Source organism: Sceloporus occidentalis, unplaced genomic scaffold, assembly GCF_023333645.1.
Source record: "Sceloporus occidentalis isolate IW3139 unplaced genomic scaffold, rSceOcc1.0.p SCAF_87, whole genome shotgun sequence".
NCBI classification, from domain to species: domain Eukaryota; kingdom Metazoa; phylum Chordata; class Lepidosauria; order Squamata; family Phrynosomatidae; genus Sceloporus; species Sceloporus occidentalis.
In genome coordinates this window covers 2,957,551-2,977,339 of record NW_028317067.1, presented here as the reverse complement: position 1 = coordinate 2,977,339, position 19,789 = coordinate 2,957,551, and the positions used below count along the sequence as shown (strand labels likewise).

Here is a 19,789-nt window from a genome sequence, read left to right as displayed (position 1 = left end):
TGAACCCATCATTTTTCTGCCTTCAAGTAGTTCTTTTTTCAGCTTCTTCTTCATCCCAAATAGCCTAAGTCAGCATTTCTCACTTTTTCTCTTCTTCGTAGAATGCCTCGCTCGAAAAACCCTGTCCTAGATTCAATTTCTTTATAGTTGAATAAATAAAACGTATTTCAACTATTTTTATGTTGGCAACACGATGCTGAACATAACGAATAGTAGTGACCACTATGACTATAGTCTGAAGTACATTTTTTACTAAGGGAAAGTAATAGTGACTGAAGTGTGTTCTCCAGCGCCGCAGGATTGAATTTCTTTTTTATTGTGTTTTTATGTAGTAAGATTTGTGTGCCACATGGAATAAGATAATATTTGAGTTTTCTTACATTCGGTCTTCACCGTTTTATATTTAATCACAGAATGACTGGAAATTTATACACAAGGTATTTCCTTTTTTTAAATTTTTTTCAGGCAGGGAAGAAGTAGAAAAATAAGTAGTCTTTTCTTTCAATGTACATATGGTTTAGCGCTCAGACAGCTCTTCTTGAAGGAAGGGTATAGATGTTCCTCAGAATGCCATCCTCTCAGGAAATATTAAAACACCTGCTCTCTTATAATTGTGATTACTTTAGGCTCAGCCTTGGAAACGTTGCTTGGCTCCGTGCAATTATCCATGACCTAAGTTATAAAATAAGCACCATTATGACCTGCAGTTACTTCTGACTCACCAGAAAAAAATCAGAAGGAAATTACAAGTTGTGTGTCAACCAGGGTGACTTACTAAGCTTGTATCTAAGGGGCCACATCCATTAGGGATGGGGGCTACTTACAAAATATCATTTATCAGAGAATTTTTATATTAAATAGTGAACCTTTAAAGCTAGCGAGACCATATTTTAACATAAATCTGATTCATTATCTGGAACGTTTTTTGCCACCAACGACTGTTGTCATATCTATCTTGTATTCTATCACTATGTTCGTTCTTTCCGTTTCATCCTTAATTTGTTGAAGAAATAACTCCCCCCCCCATAACTAACTATTTTTGATGATGAGCTTTCTCTGATACTGTTTTTCGACTGTTCTATTTCCTTTTGTTTATTATCCTCTTTTGTTGAAATACCATGTTTCATAAGACTTTATATGGCTTTAGTGTTTAGGAAAAAAAATCATGCGTGAAAAAGATCCCATATCCGTATAATCGTCCTAAATTCTAAGCTGTAGATATAATTCATCTCTTTGGTCAAAGCTGAAAATGTTAAAAAAATAAAAAATTGAATTATCCATCTCTTGCCATCGCATTTTCTTCTACTAAAATGTCCCTGGAAGTTTAATGGGATAGTCCTGCTTAACATTCTGGCAACCAAACAGAAGTTCTGTCACCAATCAAGGTCTTTGGGACCAGACCCACCTTGGAGGTGAGCAGGGTTGGAGGGGTTGCCACCAGCCTTGTCTGAACTTACAACACTAGAATTGTGAGGTGGCCACGTGGGATCTTCAATGGAGGTCTGTGCTGCCGGTCTGGACTTCCTTCCTGGCTAAAATACCGGTACTACACCTCTATAGCGGAGTGAGAATAGTCGGAATGCTAAAGATGAAAGGTTTTAAGTAACAGTACTACAGAGGAACATGATACTAGGAGCATTCCTGCTTCTGTTTACTCATGAGGGACACTGGAAAGGTTGGGAAATACTTGTATTCCTTGTTCCAGCAGGCGGGGACCTCGGTGTTATTGGGTAAACATCCTGTCCACCTCACATTCCCAGAATTTTTAAGAGGTACCTTCTATTCAGCAAGTAAGAAATGATATCCATACAACATATAGAAGAATAAAAACAGTGTGTAGAAAGACAGAATAATGTGTCTCAGTCCATTTATAGACACACTGGGATATTTAGAAATAGTTGTATACTTGCATCACTGTGCTGCTTGAACCAAGTTGTAAACACGCTTAACCCTTTAGAGTAAAACTCTGGGGTTTTATTTTGTTAAACTCAACAGTATCATACAGGGCACACATATGGGTGTTGAAACGAAAGGCATTATATGCAAATTTACCAAGGACCACATTTTCAAGCAAAATATTGAATGTCCTCTTTCTATCGTATTTACTCAAAGATGATTTTTTTTCATATTTGCAGGGGGGAAAAATTCAGTATAAATGAATATTATATTTTCCAGTACTTTGGGGTTATTTTTGAGCCCAATTATGCATTAGATTTGTTCTTTATACATAACTTCTATGTTAGGATTGCGTTTTATAAATGTTTTAAAGATGTTTTATTAAAAAATATATATAATGAGGAGGAGTACCAGGAAAGGCCAAGCACACTTCTACCTCTAGTGCATACATTCTCTAGATGAATCAGGCTCGCTAATCTTTGTCTACCAGGTAGAAAAAACATGAAGAAGAATGAAAAAACAGTGGTTTGATGTCGTTTCAAAAATGTGACTTGTTTAAATGGGACATGTTTTCTTAATTTTAGGGTACTGGTCCAAGCAATGTGTGACCTGTATACGGGACTGGCCATCTGGCACAGAGGGCAAATGCCTGGTGAGCTGCTGGCTGATGCTGCATGAGCATACCTGGGAACTGTTGGGCTCCAGTTACCCAGACTCTACTCTTGCGGGACATGGCCAGGACTGACCACTGACCTCCCTGGGAGCGGTCCCGCTGACATTGTGGGAAACACCCCCATTTAAAGGGTAAATGGGCAGGGAGTGGGGCCTGTCAAGACCCTGCAACCCAGAGTATTCGAGTGTTGACCTGGAGAACCAAAGAAGTGGTTCTTCTCCTGGAGTTCTCCGGGTCAAACTGTGAGTTCCTAGGTATGCACATGAGTATAAAAACATAACCTGTGGCCATGTATACCCAGCTATCAGCTGCAACTACGTCATCAGGCGGCCGCCAGTTTTAAAATGCCAAGGCAGCCTTGTGAATGCCAATCCTTCCCTGACTGCATATAGCATGGCTTACAATCACCCAGTTAAACACAAGGCACACAAAACAGACTTCGTTTTCACTCTCTTTCTCTTCTTACCTCTGTCTTTGGTGCTCTAATCTGCCGCTTAAATCTCTAAAAAAGAAAGAAAAGAAGGTCATAGATTTTTCATGCATTAATTAAAAAAATATGTATTGACCATTCCAAAACCAAGAAGGATCTACTCAGTTGTTTTAAACTAAATCTCTCCAGATTAAGTCAATATTATATGTTCACTGAAGCAGGGCCGGCTTCTCCTTCTGTCAATTTGCATGCTACCATTAATTTTCACTCTCCCTGCTCCAAATCTGCTTGAGCAATATAAATATTTAATGAATAAATGTGTTTCAGAAATGGATAGGAAAGCTAGTGTGATCATGTTATTAAAATGTCTAGTAAGGTTTGACTTTAATAATACGTTCAAGAGGAAACTACATGTGAGTAATATTGACAATTATTGTCCTATACATAATAACTTCCACATGAACAAAAATTCTTCTGGGTAACATAAGTGGATATTTTGCAGAAAATACGTTATTATACTCACAACGTCAACATGTCTTCTTTTTAATCTTTTTATTAATGATCTCCCATGTTGCATTGAGAATCATGTATTAGTGTTTGCTCTTTGTGGGTGGATTTAGACAAAGTGGGGGACAAGTCAGGCAAGTGGCAAATTAAGTTCAATATAGACAAATGCAAAGTTATGCATTATGGGGAAAATAATAACAATGCAACATATGCTCTATATGGTATCTCCCTGGGAAAAGTGCACAATGCCAGTCAGCAGCTGCAAAGGCCAATAGGATACTGGCATGCATAATACGGGGGGGGGGGGGACGAATTCACAAGAGGAGGATGTCACCTTGCCTCTTTTCAAGTCAACGGTAAGACCTTCATCTTGACATAGGTCCTTCAAAAGGACATTACAGAACTATAGGACTAGACTAGAACTATAGACTACCAGACTGGAAGAGCAAAGATTTCATAGACAGAAGGAAGGGATTCTTTACAGTAAGGGCCTTAAAGGTATGGAGTTCACTGTCAAGTGAGGTGGTTCTATCAAATACAATGGATGCCTTCAAAGACGGGTCTGGATACTTATTTTTAGAAAAGCAGAACATAATAGAATAAACATTTACTTTAGAGCTTCTTGATCAAAGGAGAAATTCCATTTCCTGTTGGAGTCAAAAAGGAATTTTTCCCACTTAAGTGACAAAATTAGAAAAAATTGCCTTCTCTTGGATCCAAAGCCGGAAGTATAGGTAGAAGGGTTGAACTTGATTGACTTAGGTCTTTTTTCCAACCTTACTATGTTACTATGTTGCAGCACAAGAGGCCTATTCACCAACTTACTTGGCTACTACTGAGCTAGTCGCTACTCGTAATTAGTAATAACACAATGTAGTTAGGTAGTTGCATTAAAGTTGAGTTCTCGGTAGTGGGGAACGGACCCCAGTGCATTTGTTTGAATGCTTAAGCATGTGTATCAGCTAATTTAAAATTTAGAATTGTATTATTTTGAAATATATCCTCACCCTGCAATGTAGCAGATACACAGCGGGAATTTTCATTTAATAGACACTCAGGGAAACCTGCACATTTCCCCTAGATCTATTGAACTCATCACTGTACTGAAAATCAACAAGACTTTAACTCGTGAGCCCCACATTTTTAAACCAGTCACTATTGACAGGAGAAGCTCCAGAAGAATGGAAGTTGACATGCATGTTTAACGATTAAAAAATATATATTTTTAATCAGAAAATAGTTCATAAAGTTTATTCACTAAATAAATTTTGCAAGATAGGTGTAGATTGAACTCATCAGCTTCATGGTGTATTATGGAGGGTCATCCCTGGTCAAGTTCTCCTATAAGAAGGGCTTAGCTGGCAATTAATAGTTATTCTAGTATTATTTGTCATTCTGTGGGTATCCACTATTATAATTATTATATATATCTCTGGTCATATACACTATGTATATGTATAGTATAATAGTGTGTGTGTATATATATATATATATATATATATATATTCCCCTAGCATTGCGGGAAATAATTTGCAATACTCCAGAGAAAGAAAATATTCGCTATAAATGCATGTAATCCACCTTTAATAAGGAAAAAATGTTTTGTACTTTTGCAATAGTGACACATAAAACCACATGTCACCGTCTTAATCACGCTAACATTTTCCACCATGCAACAAGTACAATTTATGCCATAGCGACAAAAAATATATATATTTTTTTTTTACAAAAGGTGGAAAACTTTAAGACTTAACGTATAAACTTTCTCAGTCGTGTCTCAGCCGCGTTACTTTTGAAACAGCTGCTTTCGATAACTCTCTTTTGTGCTGGTTTTATTTGTACGTAGTTACATCTTCCCGTATTATCAATAAATCCCCGTTTCTGAGCATTTATGATTGCAGAGATTATTGCAGCGTATAAAATCAGCCCATCTAGTCCTTGCATTATTCTTGCTGTAAAGACTCAAATTTTAATCAGTCCAGACATACGCCTATCATATGCCTGGCTTTATTCCCTTACTGTGTTAACCTCTACCACTTCTTCAGGGGAGCTGTTCCACTTATCTACCACCTTCTCAGGAAAGTAAACCTCCTTCTATAACATCTGACCCTCTAGTATTAGATTATGATTTCTTATTTTAACATCTCTCTTCCTTTGAACATTTTGTTGATATGCCTACATGACTCACCTCAAAGTAAGGACCACCTTGACCAGTTGACTCTGTGGAGGTGAAGTCCGTGATGGACACTAAGAGAAGGAATACGCAGGAATATCTTGGTAACATCTCCATACCCGGCATGATAAAGCAGATCCAAAAAATATGTGAGGAGCATCCAAGGGAAAGCTAAGTTCTACAAACTCACTCCGTGCGGATGCACTTTAAACCTAGCGGATTTTTTCTTTTGGGTGTTAAGGTCTATAAAAGATGCATTCATTCCTTTACAAGTCATGATTGTCCAGATGAGTTAGACTCTGGACGCTTAATTGGAGACAGGCCAAGTTCTCCCAAACCTTCCCCCTTCCTCTACTTGAAACCAAAATATTTTGATGCTCAGCCCTCTTTCTGATGTGTGTCAATAGCTCTTTAAACGAAGGCAAAAGCAGCGGGTAAACCCTCAAAAGGACAGTCAGAGCTCACGCTAGAAAAATATTTAACGTTAGGTCCAACACGGCAAATAGCAAGATACTATTTAGCAGATTAGCGGTTACTAACCTCTCAAAGAGCTAACCTAATGCAAACACCAACATTTCTATGTGCTGTTAAAACAAGAGGTCATAGTCTGAAACTAGAGGCTCAGAAGTATATATATATATATATATATATATATATATATATATATATATATATATATATATATATATATATTGCAGATGCTTAGATATAATGTAAGGAAGTTTTGGTTTATCGAGAGGGTGGTAGATAAATAGAACAGCCTCCCAGCAAAAGTGGTAAAGATATTAGTAGAGATATTAGTGCATGCGTGGGATAGGCATATGGGTCTTGAATCCAAAACAAGACCAAAGACCGATTAAGATCGGACAAATGGGCATCAAATTCTGTTTCTACCTAAAGAAGCAGTTGAATCTTTTCTTCTGGTGAACATTGAATAATGCCAAGAATAATTCTTTGATAAAGTATAATTGTTTTGCTTCATTTGTAATTTTTGAGGGGATGGATACAAAAGAAGGCACTGATAGATTATTTTATTTTTAAACCCAGTGCAGTCCCGTGAATGTACATCACATCACATGACTCCGTTCCATTCCTGTTCGAGCAACGCAGAGGGAAACAGCAGCCCCTACGAGCAGCACCAGGATATCTGCAGTTCAGGTAAGGGTAGGGGGGTAAATTAATGAATATATGTGTGTGTGTTTATGGATCCGTGAGTAGGGGGCACAGGGAGGGGCCACAGGGAGGCTGAAAGTGATCTGCATGTACTGGCTGCCTGAGCATGATAGGAGTGTGATTGCTAACAATTGCTAGCCACTAACATCAATCACACTCATATCATGCCCGAGCAGCCAGTACAATAACCTTAATAATATATATTTTTTTTAATTTCGAGACCCAAAATTAAGGTCCGTCTTATACATGGGAGCAACTTATACTTGAGGAAATACGGTATATCGCTTGCAGGGAGTGGTGTTTGACCAAACACATCTCTGGCACTGCAAACAGCTGGAAGGGCAAGGACCGGAGCAAATTCATAAATACAAAGATTTAAACTAGTCTTGTTACCATAGAAATCCACTTAATATATCCCTTGATAGGAATGGTGGAACCAAGGGATCATTGAAATACAGATGCCTGAAGATTATTGTCCATTTAACGCCGAAAAAATTATAAATTTTTTTTCTTTTCAAGATGTTTTCCTAATGGATATTCAGTATGGAATATTGATTTAATTAGATGAAATCAGCACCAGTACTTATAATCAGGATAAAATAATTGTATGTATCAATGAAGCCCCGTCTCTTTTTGAATTACAGATGATGTGTATTTTCCTATCCTTTCCCTTTCACGGAGCCCCAATCTGAAACTGGATTTGAGTGACGGCTTCACCCAGCTTTTACCTCTTCCATAGCTGATCTTCAACCGTAGATTACTGTCCCTTAGAGGCCGATCTGGAAAGATAAACAATGATATAACTTCCAGTAAATTGTTTAATGGATTAGAGGAAGCAATTAATGTTACGATGACAGGGAAAACTGGAAATGTAAATTCACAGTGGTTGAGAATACACTTTCGACACCACCTGCCTCTACTTGCAACTCACTTACTGCATTTGGGACAGGGTGGGCTATAGTGAAGCTCGGAGGATTAAATAACGTCGTGAAAACAGAAAAAATTGGTAACTTGTAGCCCCCTAATTCAGTTACAGGGCCAGCTCTACCATAAAGACAAACAAGTCCGCTGCCCAGGGTGCTGAGCTCATATGGGGGAGCCGAAGTGGACACTGGAAACATCTGACGCGCTAGAAGCCCTAGGCTGGTCCAGCTGGTAGCCAGGGCTTTACAAACCTGTATGCACTTTTAGGATACAAAAGCTTGATTTTCTTAGGGGCCAAGAGTCAATGCATTTATAGTGGCCAGTATAATATATATATAAAACATAGGCTGTAAAATTTTAGAAGCAATGCTTGCCTGACTTTTAGTTTAGAGAGAATATTTAAATGGCCAGCCTACATTCAGCATCATCAAAATGGCATTGATACATTGATAAGGTTCATCAGCAAACATTCTGAAATGATACTAGATACATGTTGTTATTTGATATAGTAATATAAGTTTGTAGCAGAAGGCCTCTATAATGTTTTAAACAATACAATTTAATTCTTTCTGCTCTTAAATTAATGTTATCGTATGTGAATTTACCTTTTTTTTGTGTTACGGTAAAGCATGGTTTTATACTTACAAACTTTTCAATGTGCTACAAGTAGACAACAGTCCAAGCTTTAAATCATGTGAGACTCTCTTTGCTGTCTTCAATGATGGCCCCCCCCAAGGTGGTCTCTTGGGGCCCCCTCAACAGTCCCCAGGTCAGCATAGAGCAGGTGAAAACTTATCCAGCCACCACCACCGACCTCTACAGTAGAGCACCTTTGAGGAGTGACCTGTGAAGACTTCCACCTTATTGCACCGTGACAGGTAACTGGGCAGACCACTTGGGAGAAACAAGCTGGGGGGCCCTGGAACTAGGCCCACTAGGTGAGTCTTGTAGTATTATTATTAATTAATAATGATGACCGTGTAGACACAATATGTGGGTGGGATGCACGTCTATTTTTCCTTATAGCATGCAAAGCTGCCAGCACCTCCACTAACTGGGACATTTGCCAAGAGAGCTGACATTAGGACAAAAAGCCTAGCTCTTACCCGGGAGATTTGAGACTTTTGGCAGCAATTAATTCTGTGCTGAACTTTCCTGCTGTCTATCATGGAAAATAATAGAGAGGAACTGTCGGCCTCATTGAGGCATAGTACATCTCTATGGTATATTCTGTACTAAATGAGTCCTCCACAAAGCAGGGAGTAGCAGCAGGGAATAGATACAAAATTGCCATTCATTTAGGAAACTGAAAAAAGTACCCTTTACCCCCTATTTAATCACTAAATGTGTTTAAAGTTATATTATAAGCATAGAGACATGCCAGAAAAGTAAGATATAACACATCCTAGAAGCTGCTTAACCATTCCAAAAGTATGAAAAATATGAATTGATTATTATATATATTTTTATTAATAAATGTTGATTTTTAGGAGAACATGCCGCTGTAGACACTTTTGCTTTGAGGACAGGAATTACCATTGTTGTTCCCAGCAGTGTAATGGAGATAGTAGCACTACTGGTTTACTCAAACTCCCTTGACAAGTATTCCTTTTTACCTTTCTGTTTGACTCATGCTGAGCCACTGGCTGGTCCGCCAACATCCAGTCCTCGTACGCACATCGGACTTGTGCAAAGACGCAAAGGAGGCTCCGCTCTAGCTTATGCTTATCCTCATGGGCCATACCATAATGTGAACAGACAGCAATGTTCTGGGAAATTTGGAATATCTGATGGGTGCCCTGGCATAAATAATCCAAAAGCTCGCACATATAAAAACATGAAAAATACATTATATACCTATAAATTATGAAATTTCAAGTTTAAGCCCATTACAACAATGTGATAAGAGGACTTGTCCTGAACACATCGTTAGTGGAATATTCCTGATCAAGTGCGTGACATGTAGCCACGTGTGTCTATTATGTTAATAAAACATATTTACTGCCATTGTAGACATCAAAACATGTAAAACATTATGGTTTTCACATCCCATGGCAACCAATGGTTAAAAAAACCCAAATATAATCTAAGTACTCCCTTCCCAAATTTGACACACATATCATCAATGCCACATGGTGTTTAACAAGTGAAATTGGAACAGCTAGCCTTTTGCAGATGGTTGATATCAACTACTGCCTACGCCTTGCTCCATTTCAACTCTTGCCTCATCCTTCTTAAAAAGCCATCATCACGCGACTCGGACAGATGTTTTGGCTACATCTCGCAGAAAGCACGGTGACATAAACCCCTTTTTAAAAGAAAATTAAACAAAAGAAGGGAAACTTAGAATATTAATACTGAGCTTCCATCTTCATGCAAACGTGCATTTTGCAATCCATGGATTGTAAGCTCTAGAGCAGAGATTCTCAGTTGTGGCCCCCAGTCTGTGTAGTCTCATTCCTGGACTATTCCAGGGTCCAGAACCAAACAAAAGGATCTTATCACTGGTAGCTGTTCAGTGTATGCATGTTCTATGTACAAATTCAGTGAAGCCTTTAAAAAAGTGAAATATGTGCAAAAATAAAAAAGTGCAGTGTGTGCACAAAAAAAAGAAAACAACATAAAATACCAATAAGGCCCCAGCCTATGGCTGGTATTATAATAATACTTCCACCATCAACCAGCCACAGACAAGGCCAGGGTGAGAAAATAAAAAGTGCAGTAGAAGAGTCCCTGGTGCACTAACTGGCATCATAACAGTGAGTGTCAGAAGTGTAACCCTCACTCACCACAACACTAGAGGTGAACGCCCAGGTGGACCTACCTGTGACCTCCATGAAGACATCTCAAGCTTCCTGCATACCTAGCCATAAGGCCAGAAGGCCAAGCTTTTGCCCTGTCATTTAAGCCAAAAGGAAAGTGCTGATGGACCCATCTCAAGGTTGGAATGCAACATGAACTGTAGAAGGATGCCAGGAGGTAAATGATCCAACCAGCAATGAACACTGCTGAGAAAAGTAAATAATACAATTGCTTTAATGACCGGGGGGGGGGGGGGGACACGCTAGGCTACCATGCCTGTCATCATTATTAATTTATTCAGAAAAGTCTAAAATGTTTGTAATATGCAGTTATAGTGTAGGGCCATTTTCCAGAGAGACCTATAATAACTACATGAAATCATCCGAGCCGTGAAGAATGAAGAGGCAGGAGCATAGAAAAAGGAAAATAAACAACTAGTAAAAAAAAAGAGGATAATTGCAACCGTAGGAATTTGAATGTCCTGCTGGTTAGTTTTTACAAACAGATGTCAGATATCATTACAGACGTCCCAGGACAATTCTTCTCAGCATGCACAGGGAGGAGGGCAACTTCTATGTTTTAACAAAGCCCTTAAACGGGGGGGGGCACTGTTTTCAGTTTCCATGTAAGAGTAGGATGGGACGTTCCGCGGTCACAACAATCAGCCCTTCATCAAGAGGCAGCCAAATGACAAAACCAGACAGCACATGGAATGGGTAATGAAACCAGAGAAGGGGTACGAGCATTGTCTTGATGAGCAGTAGTAAAGACCATGGTTGGGGAGCGATGCCCCCCTCTTTCAGATTATCCAAATAATTTTAATATTAGACAAAGATAACCTGATTACAAAAAAATGCTGTTCTGTTCCAGTTCACCCCAAAAGTGTTCGATGGGGTTGAGGTCAGGGCTCTGAGCGTCCGGTCAAGTTCTTCCACACCAAACTCATCCAACCATGTCTTTATTGGAAGCATTGCATTGCCCAAAATATCTTGGTATGCCCCCTTCACCCCTGACCTCGAACACCTTTGGGATGAAGTTGAATGGAGATTGCGAGCCAGGCCTTCTCATCCAACATCAGTGCCAGAGCTCAAACACGCTCTACTGGATGAATGGGCAAAAATTCCCACCAAAATATTGTGAAAAAAAATAAAAGAAGAGTGGAAGCTGTTACATTACAATGCGATGTTGGTGTAATGGGCAGGTGACCAATATTTTTGGTCATATTGTGAGTGTATATATATACCAATCAGCCATAACATTATGATGACTGGCAGGTGGAGTGAATAACACTGATAATCTTGTTATCATGGCACCTGTCATTGATTGGATATATTAGGCAGCAAGTGAACATTGTGTCCTCAAAGTTGATGTGTTAGAAGCAGGAAAATTGGGCAAGCCTGAGGATCTGAGTGACTTTGACAAGGGTCAGATTGTGATGGCTAGACGACTGGGTCAGAGCATCTCCAAAACGGTAGGCGCTAGAACATCTTGAGTGTTGACAGCTATAATCCATGTTCTTTGAGAGTGTAAACGTTACCATAGTAACCACGTTTGAACAGTCAGAGCCATAGCGCTTCCAAAGGGGATGAGAGCGTTTAGGAAACCTCCTTCCATTCCTTCTGACATTTCAGGTGGCTACGTGGTGTGATCAGACATACTACTAAGAGGAGGCCTTTTTAACCTATCGGTAGCTGTGAGGGTTCCCGGCCTCTGATAAGGATCTGCCAAGTAGGGACTTTCTAAATGAGGGGACCCTAAAACGCTTGCAATGTTAACCCTTTAATGGAATATTCTATGTCGTGTCTTTAATGTGTTAATCAAATGGCTTGTCACGATATGCTTCATTGATTCACCTGCATTCAAGCAGGAAAATCATCCGGAACATACTGGGAACAAAAGCTCCAATTGGGAGTGTTAGATCTGATCACAGCAGTGTGTAGAATAGGAGGGAGACAGCTCCACGCCCCGAGAATCTGCCCCAAATGCTGAGATTGGGGCAACAAACTGTTGCTATTAAAACGCTAATTTTGTTACGTATTGCAGTAGACAGGACCCTTTCTTATACCCACCAGCATATTGAATATATACCCCTAAAGAGGGTGACAGTCGTTTAGAGGGCATGGTTATGGGTGTGGCTAGGGGCAGGGCTAGACTTTTTATATCAATGTCACCTGCTAGTTATAAAACAGGTAGACGTTCAGAAGAAGAATATATTTTATTGACACGTGAATTTATAAACACGTTCTCAGTTGTTTATACACATAGTATTGTTACATTATTGGCTGTAGAACACTGAGATACCCACAAACCCACCAAACGTTTGGAGCGCCTACAAAACAGGGACATCAAAGGAGAATAGAGGGAATGTCCCATAAAAGAGACACTTGGCAGGTATGAGTTAGGCACCCTCAGCAGTGTTGTCAGGTGTTGTGAAGGGAAGTGGAGCCAGGAGACATTTTTATAGTGTTTATTTCACACATTCTTATGCATTTCAGTGTCTGACAACCAATAAAGTTATATATTTTGAATGTTTAAATTGATGAGCTGACTCCTTAAAGGGGCAATCAATGCAAACAAAGCATTTGACAGAGGATCAGACACGTTGGGCTGTTCTGTAGAGTGGCTATTCCATGTATCTACCACCCTCTCAGAAAAGTAAAAGTTCCTTGCACTGCATCTATATAATAGCATTCTTACGTCATTTACGAACAAAGCGAAATGGATATTTACTTCCAGTACCCCTCCAGTAGAACATTCATTGTCTGTAGTGCCCAGTGCCTACCCAAGCCAAATAGAGGTATAAAAGCAGCCAATCAGCGCTCCTCTCTCACTGGCTGGTCGCGTGGTACGCATTACCTAATTGGTCGAGGCGGAGTTTAGGCTGGGAGACTAATGGCGGGTAAAGTCGCGCTTTCGGCTTGTATTTAAGCCGGGGGAGCTCAGCGGGGCAGTGGGGCGTAACGGGGTGCCAGCGGTAGTAAAGCGCCAGCCGGTCGGTAGCTGTTTGGAGGGCTCGTTTCCGTGTAACGCCTTTCTTTCTCGGAGAGGGCAGGTAGATACATTTATATATCGTTTCGTTTATAAGCTGTGTGTTCGGGGCAGGCCGTAGCGCCTCGCCGGCTGTATTGACTTCGTAATATGATGTAATTTATGCAGAAAAGTCGTTGTGCTTTTACTTAACAGGGGCGGGTTAAGCTTTCCCGTCTCTGTGCTAAAGAGCGGGAGTGTGCGGTGACTACCCCTTCTCTGGTAATGGTGATAATATTCCCACTCGTGTGTAATCTGCGGTGGGTTGCATACAGTGATCCAATTTCCGAAGGGGTTTCTAGCATTTATTATGTTGGTGTATGTAGCGCCATCATATTCTGTGGTGCTGTACAATGTGTGTCACATAACTGTTTTGCTCAGATAAGCTTGTAGTCTCTGTTAACCCGTTGTGGGTAGCGTGAAAGCCTGCATCTGTTCAGACAGCACTTAGCGGGATGCTCCGGCCATTGTGTGTGATTTCTTTTTGAACGAGTTCCCCTGCTGTGTGTGTGACCGCTGCTCGGCTCCATTGCTGGCTCAGAGTACCTGTGGGGGTCTGATGAGGACCCCTGTGTGACTGCACAGAAACTGCTCCCGGTGTAACTTCTTGGTTACAATTAAATATTGAAGCCTGTGAGTTCCTTGTGGTGGACAGGGTTGGGATCCTAACATCACCATCCAGGCTCCTGATGAATGGTGACAATGTTCTATTCAGCGAATACTCTGTAAAAGGTAATTTGTGTAAACGTGTTTATTATCCGTGTTTCAGGTCTAATAAACATGACTCAGCCACGGAGACGGGGTAGGCCCAGTGCTCACCGGGATGCCTCTCTTCTCCAGGTAATGCTGCTAAAGCCTTAAAGGGACAGTATGTCTGTCTCTCTGACACGTGAATTATAGTGCCCTGTAGTGAATGTAGTTGTGTGTGTGTGTACGGTTTATCAGTGAATTTGGTGTGCTCAGAGCTGCCTATGGTGAGACTCCTCACAGGCGGTTTATACCACACCATAGAGAAACGCGCTGCTGCTGTCCATAAAGTCCAAGGGGGCATCAAGATTGGTGGCTTTCCTGTCCTGCAGGCAGCATACATTGAATGTGCTTTATGTTGTAATCTGGGTCTTCTGTTTTACATTTTGAAATGTTATGTGCATGTATGTGAGATTAAGGCTATTTTAAACACTTTTTATGTTTATTAGGATGAAGATGTGGAGATGGAAGATGACTCTATCTATCAGACACAGTCAGCATCGCAGGTGCAGAAGAACTTGGCCAAGCATTCTCCAGAGCAAATCAACCTTAAGGTATGCTGGGCGCTAATACAGGAGGCGTAGTGGGACTACATGCGTAGTGCCTGTTATGCTTTGACGTGTGTGTGTGTGTGTACACACGTCCATAAACTTTTGCATTAGTAAAAGTTTGAACCGACGGGAGAAGAAAATCACTAGTCAAACAGAATAGTCTATAATTGTACATCTGGTTAGCTATAATACCACAAAATGTGTATATATAATATTTTCTATTTACATAAGTGTTAAGGTATTTTTCTGTGTAGGTGGGTGAGGTAGTACAGTACCTCTTGATAAGAGACCAGAAGAAGCTGCCTATAAAGCGGGCAGGTGAGTCTTTCTTGTCATATTCCTGGTGTCAGAATAGCTATCCTTTTTTATTTACTTGAGGGATTCATTTTTGCACATGTCGTAACAAACCGCAAAGTACATTGTGCTGGACAGACTCTGGGAATTGCAAAAAAATTGGGTTTTATGTAACTTTGGTAATGGCTTTCTCATACACAGGGCCAGCCTTAGGGGTGTGCGACCTGTGCGGCCGCCATGGCAGCAGGGGCGCCTGTCCAGGACTTAAATTAAAACATCTTTTTTTTTTATTTTATTTTTTTTCCCATGTTAAACAGTTACATAAAAAGATGCTTTAATTAAAGTCCCGGGCAGGGGCGCCGAGTGGTTGCTCATGAAGTTTTAAGCAACCGCTCGGCGCCCCTCACTCTCCGTGACTCCATCGTGGTGTCCCGGCATTTCATGTTGAGCGCCGTAGCAGCGTATTCTGGCGCTCAACATGAACTGCTGGCAGAGCGGGAAGACTGATGCCTCCTGCTCCCACCGCAGGACTCCGGCAACAAGAATTGAGAAGGGGGGGGTGATAGCGGAGGCGGGGGTGCCAGAACACTTAAGGCTGGCTCTGCCCATACAGATAACCTCAGGTGCTAGTCAGCACTCTGCCATTCATGTTAATCTGGATTTAGACCTCAAAGGTTCTCATGTCAACTGTGATCTCCGTGTGGGGTCTTCAGGGTTTTTGGTTTGTTGCCATAATGAGCCTTGGCAGGAACCGCTTGCCAGTCTTCAGAAGGATGATCAGAGGCTTGCTAAATATTACTACCATATACAGTTGGGCTGTTGTCAGGGGTTGCGCAATAACTTCATAAATAGTCTCCTTGGGTTTTAACTCAACTAATTTCCCACAGATATTGTGAAAAACGTTATAAAGGAATACAAAGATGTGTACCCTGAAATATTTCAACGCGCCAAGAATTCTCTGCAGCAGGTGAGTTAAGGTTTGCAGGTCTGCTGAAAATATATAATAAATTACACAGGTTTATACTTTTGTACTTTGTCACTATAGTTCCTGTGTTTGTGAGGCAGCTAACAGGAGAATTGCATTGAGAAATGCTTCGTACTGGCATATTGGAGCAATCAGATGTTGCCTCCCTACCAATGTATTGTATACATGTCTTTAATTGAAATGGTCCTTTGCTGTTACTAAAGCATAGTGTCCTCATTTTCAGGTGTTTGGTTTTCAGCTGGAAGAGATAGACACTAAGAACCACGTATATGTTCTTGTCAACAGATTGGATCGCTTGCAAGATGATGGAATGAAAGTGTAAGTCATCGATCAGAAGACTGTGATACCCGTTGGGCTGTACAGATAGTGTCTAAAACTTTAGAAAATAAGCCAGACAGCAGATGAATATCTCATGCAGGCATTTTTTTTTTTTATTTTTTTTATTCGGTGCTGCAGTAGGTTCTATACTGTGTGCGCTTTTATTTGGCATTAAGTCGGAGGTTTAGATTGTAGTATTCTTGAAATTATTAAGTTTCCGACTTTCTTTCCAGGGATGACAACACGGCGAAACTGGGTTTGCTCACAGTAATACTCAGCCTCATCTTTATGAAAGGGAATACCGTGAAAGAGTGTGAGTGCGATACCAGTGCTTTTGGCCATTGTGTGGATGTTACGTGTGACATGTGCAACAAACTCCGGACCAAAAAGCAGAACTGCCGCCTTCACCATTTTAATATAATCAGTCATGATAAAGCGAAGTATAGATTGCTTGTTTGCCTTTTTAGTTCCTTATTTTTGAACCATCTCTCCACGGGGAAGCTGATAATCTGTGTAAATTAGCCCCAGTAATTTCCTGCCTCCCTATTGCATTACAAGGGCCCACCTTAGCTTCTACCGAGGGAAACGGGTGAACGTGTGAGAGGTCCTTATGACACGATGCTGGACGGCTGTTGCCATTATATACAGCAAGTGGTTAGAATTTGGGAAAGTGACAGATCTGCTTTATCCTGTTCAGGTGTGCAAGGTTATTCTATGTTTCTGAAATTTAGATGTATTTTGGTCTGTAGAATGCCTTGTGTGTTTTTTGTTGTACTGCATTATAGATTAATAATGTTGTTTTTATTGCATGGCAGCTGTTATCTGGGAAACGCTGAGGCGTCTGCGCATTGATCATGGGTATGTCTTTAAATGCTACTTGACTCTCTCTCCCCCACCCCCCTACCAACACAAATTCCTCTGTTTTGTTATCAACTGTTTACAAAGTCCTTATGCGTTTTCATTTTAAGGGAGAAGCATGATGACTTTGGAGATGTGCGGAAGCTCGTAACTGATGAATTTGTAAAACAAAAGTACGTAGCATGGAACACTTCTTGATGGTAATGGTTTTGCGATTTGGGCAGTATGACGACGAATACTGGTTTTTTACAATTGTAACTTTAGATCTAGCTTCAGAAAGTACAGTATTTGCTTGATTATAAGGTGAACTCCACCCCCCCCCCCCCCCAATCTGGAAATCTAGGGGAAATCCTGAATATAAGACAACCGTATAGGAAAAGTTTTACTAGTAAATATTCATGTAAACTATTTCATATTTAATAAAAGCTATGATTGAGAAATTTTTTATTTGCCACTCTGCCTCCCTGATATGTCTTATACTCCCCATATGCCACTCTGCCTCTAGAAATACCTTTTAACCCCCTATATGCCAATCTGGCATATAGGGGGTTAAAAGGCATGGGGCACTCTGCCTCCAGAAAAGCCTTATGCCACCCCATATAACCCCCCCCCCCCCCGACTTACCAGTGCTTCTGACTCCCTGGTGTCTGGTGGGGGCAGCGGGTGTTCCACCAGAGCCTCTTGAGCCCTGGGAGATCATGTGATGCCGGTGCTGCGGCGGAAGTACAAACAGTAGCCGGGGTCATATGCATTCATCAAGTGGACGTTCACTGGCTGGCCGAGAAGAGAATTCTCTCTGGCAGCCTGGAAAGGTATACGTGATGTGCGTAGACAACCTCTGCTGCTGCCGGCACTTTCGCCAGTGCTCGGTGATAGACGCCCGGTAGCAGTGCCGACAGCAACTGAGGTTCCCAGACAGGAGGATCCAGGTCCCCTGCAGCGCTGTGGGGGATCTGGATCTTAGTCTCATAGTTGGACTTCATTTGAGGTCTGATTAGAATACTACCTCGATTATAAGACAAGGTTTTTTTTCCCAGAGCAAATGCCACTTGTCTTATAAGAGTATTTGTTTTATAATCTAGCAAATACAGTAATTACTTTAGTGCCGAAAGACATACATTCCAGTTGTCTAGCCTTTTCCAAAGTCAATGTTATATCTAAAAAGGATGTTACCTTCTCGGTCCCTGATAAAATAATCCAGGGAAGCTTTATGAAGCCTGCTAGTAGATCAGTGTTCTTTGAGGAAGAGGCCGTTTCTCATCAGATCTCGACCTCTGGTGCTTGTGGAAGAAGGGGCACTTTATTTAAACTTGTCACTATGAATGGCAATCCACTGAAAGGTACATCGTAATGTCCGGGCTCGAATCATATATCTTCCCCCCCCCCCCCCCCCCCTTTCCCATCACAATAATATAAAGAACTTAACGATGGAACACCAAAATATATATCCTGATCCAATAGAATGGAAACACAATTGTAGATGCAGTGGAGGAAAGCAGTTTAAATCATGTAGGTGCCCTGTTGTACTGTAAATTTAAATGCTACCAAGGATTGGGAAGAATGTTTTCGTTACTGGTGTGTTCAGAGCAGGCTGTGGAGAGCGTTCCCTGACTGTTTACATCACACCACAGAGCATAATGCCGTTTAGGTCAAATCAGTCGCTCAAATGAGTGCTTGAATGAAAAACAGCAGATACTAACTTTTGTGGTGGTCCTCTGTCTATTGGGGGGGCAGGGGACAGCAGACTGTTAACACACTGTATTGCAGTTTTCTACATGCTTTTCATAAGACCTAGTCTTTTTTTTTTTTTTTTGGTTCTCTAGGTACTTGGAGTATAACAAAATACTTCATACAGACCCACTGGAGTATGAATTCCGCTGGGGTCCCAGAGCTTACAAAGAGACCTCCAAAATGAAAATCCTAGAATTTGTCTCCATGGTGAGCAAGAAAATACAACCACTCAGTATTATATGGATATTTGGCACGAAAGGGATGTATGGGCCAGTAGTGCCAACAGATGCGCTGATGAAAAGGTCTTTCCGTTAAGTGTAAAGACAGTAGCTGTACTATATTGGTGAATATAATGCAAAGTTAGACAGTTAGGCATGTGTGTGTATATATGTGTGTATATATATATATATATATATATATATATAGGCTTTTTTTTTTTTTTCTGGAATTTTTGCTCCAAGTGAACCTAGACCACCACCTGTGTCATGACTTCAGTGTGATGTAACACGGCCCCACAGCTGTAACTACCAGTACAAGAATCTGCCTCCTGTGTCAGTTCATAGCTGGCTTTTTTTTTTTTATTTGAATGTTATAATTTGTGTATCTGCAGATTCAGAACAAAGACCCTAAATCGTGGTCCACGCAGTACAAAGAAGCACAAGAACCAGCGGTAGCCCCATCGCAGTCTACAGGACATTAG

At 40.8% G+C, this 19,789-nt stretch overlaps 2 protein-coding genes across 2 annotated transcripts in view; one reads left to right on the top strand and one right to left on the bottom strand.

Annotated features, from left to right (window-relative positions):
• Nucleotides 1-9,518, bottom strand: part of LOC149284930 (inter-alpha-trypsin inhibitor heavy chain H6-like) — a 28,218-nt gene extending 18,700 nt beyond the window's left edge. The window contains exons 1-5 of the mRNA XM_089496060.1: nucleotides 9,393-9,518; nucleotides 8,382-8,436; nucleotides 7,581-7,631; nucleotides 5,695-5,753; nucleotides 3,036-3,071 (exon numbers count right to left, since the gene is read on the bottom strand). Coding sequence (XP_089352186.1) covers nucleotides 3,036-3,071; nucleotides 5,695-5,753; nucleotides 7,581-7,631; nucleotides 8,382-8,436; nucleotides 9,393-9,518 — 327 coding nt within the window. The remainder of the gene's footprint in view (nucleotides 1-3,035; nucleotides 3,072-5,694; nucleotides 5,754-7,580; nucleotides 7,632-8,381; nucleotides 8,437-9,392) is intronic.
• A 3,997-nt stretch (nucleotides 9,519-13,515) lies between these two features.
• Nucleotides 13,516-19,789, top strand: LOC149284929 (non-structural maintenance of chromosomes element 3 homolog). The gene is made up of 10 exons (XM_089496059.1): nucleotides 13,516-13,549; nucleotides 14,809-14,906; nucleotides 15,158-15,221; nucleotides 16,085-16,164; nucleotides 16,406-16,500; nucleotides 16,734-16,813; nucleotides 17,316-17,358; nucleotides 17,469-17,531; nucleotides 19,182-19,296; nucleotides 19,700-19,789. The coding sequence occupies exons 2-10, from the start codon at nucleotides 14,817-14,819 to the stop codon at nucleotides 19,787-19,789; spliced, it is 720 nt and encodes a 239-aa protein (XP_089352185.1). The 5' UTR covers nucleotides 13,516-13,549; nucleotides 14,809-14,816.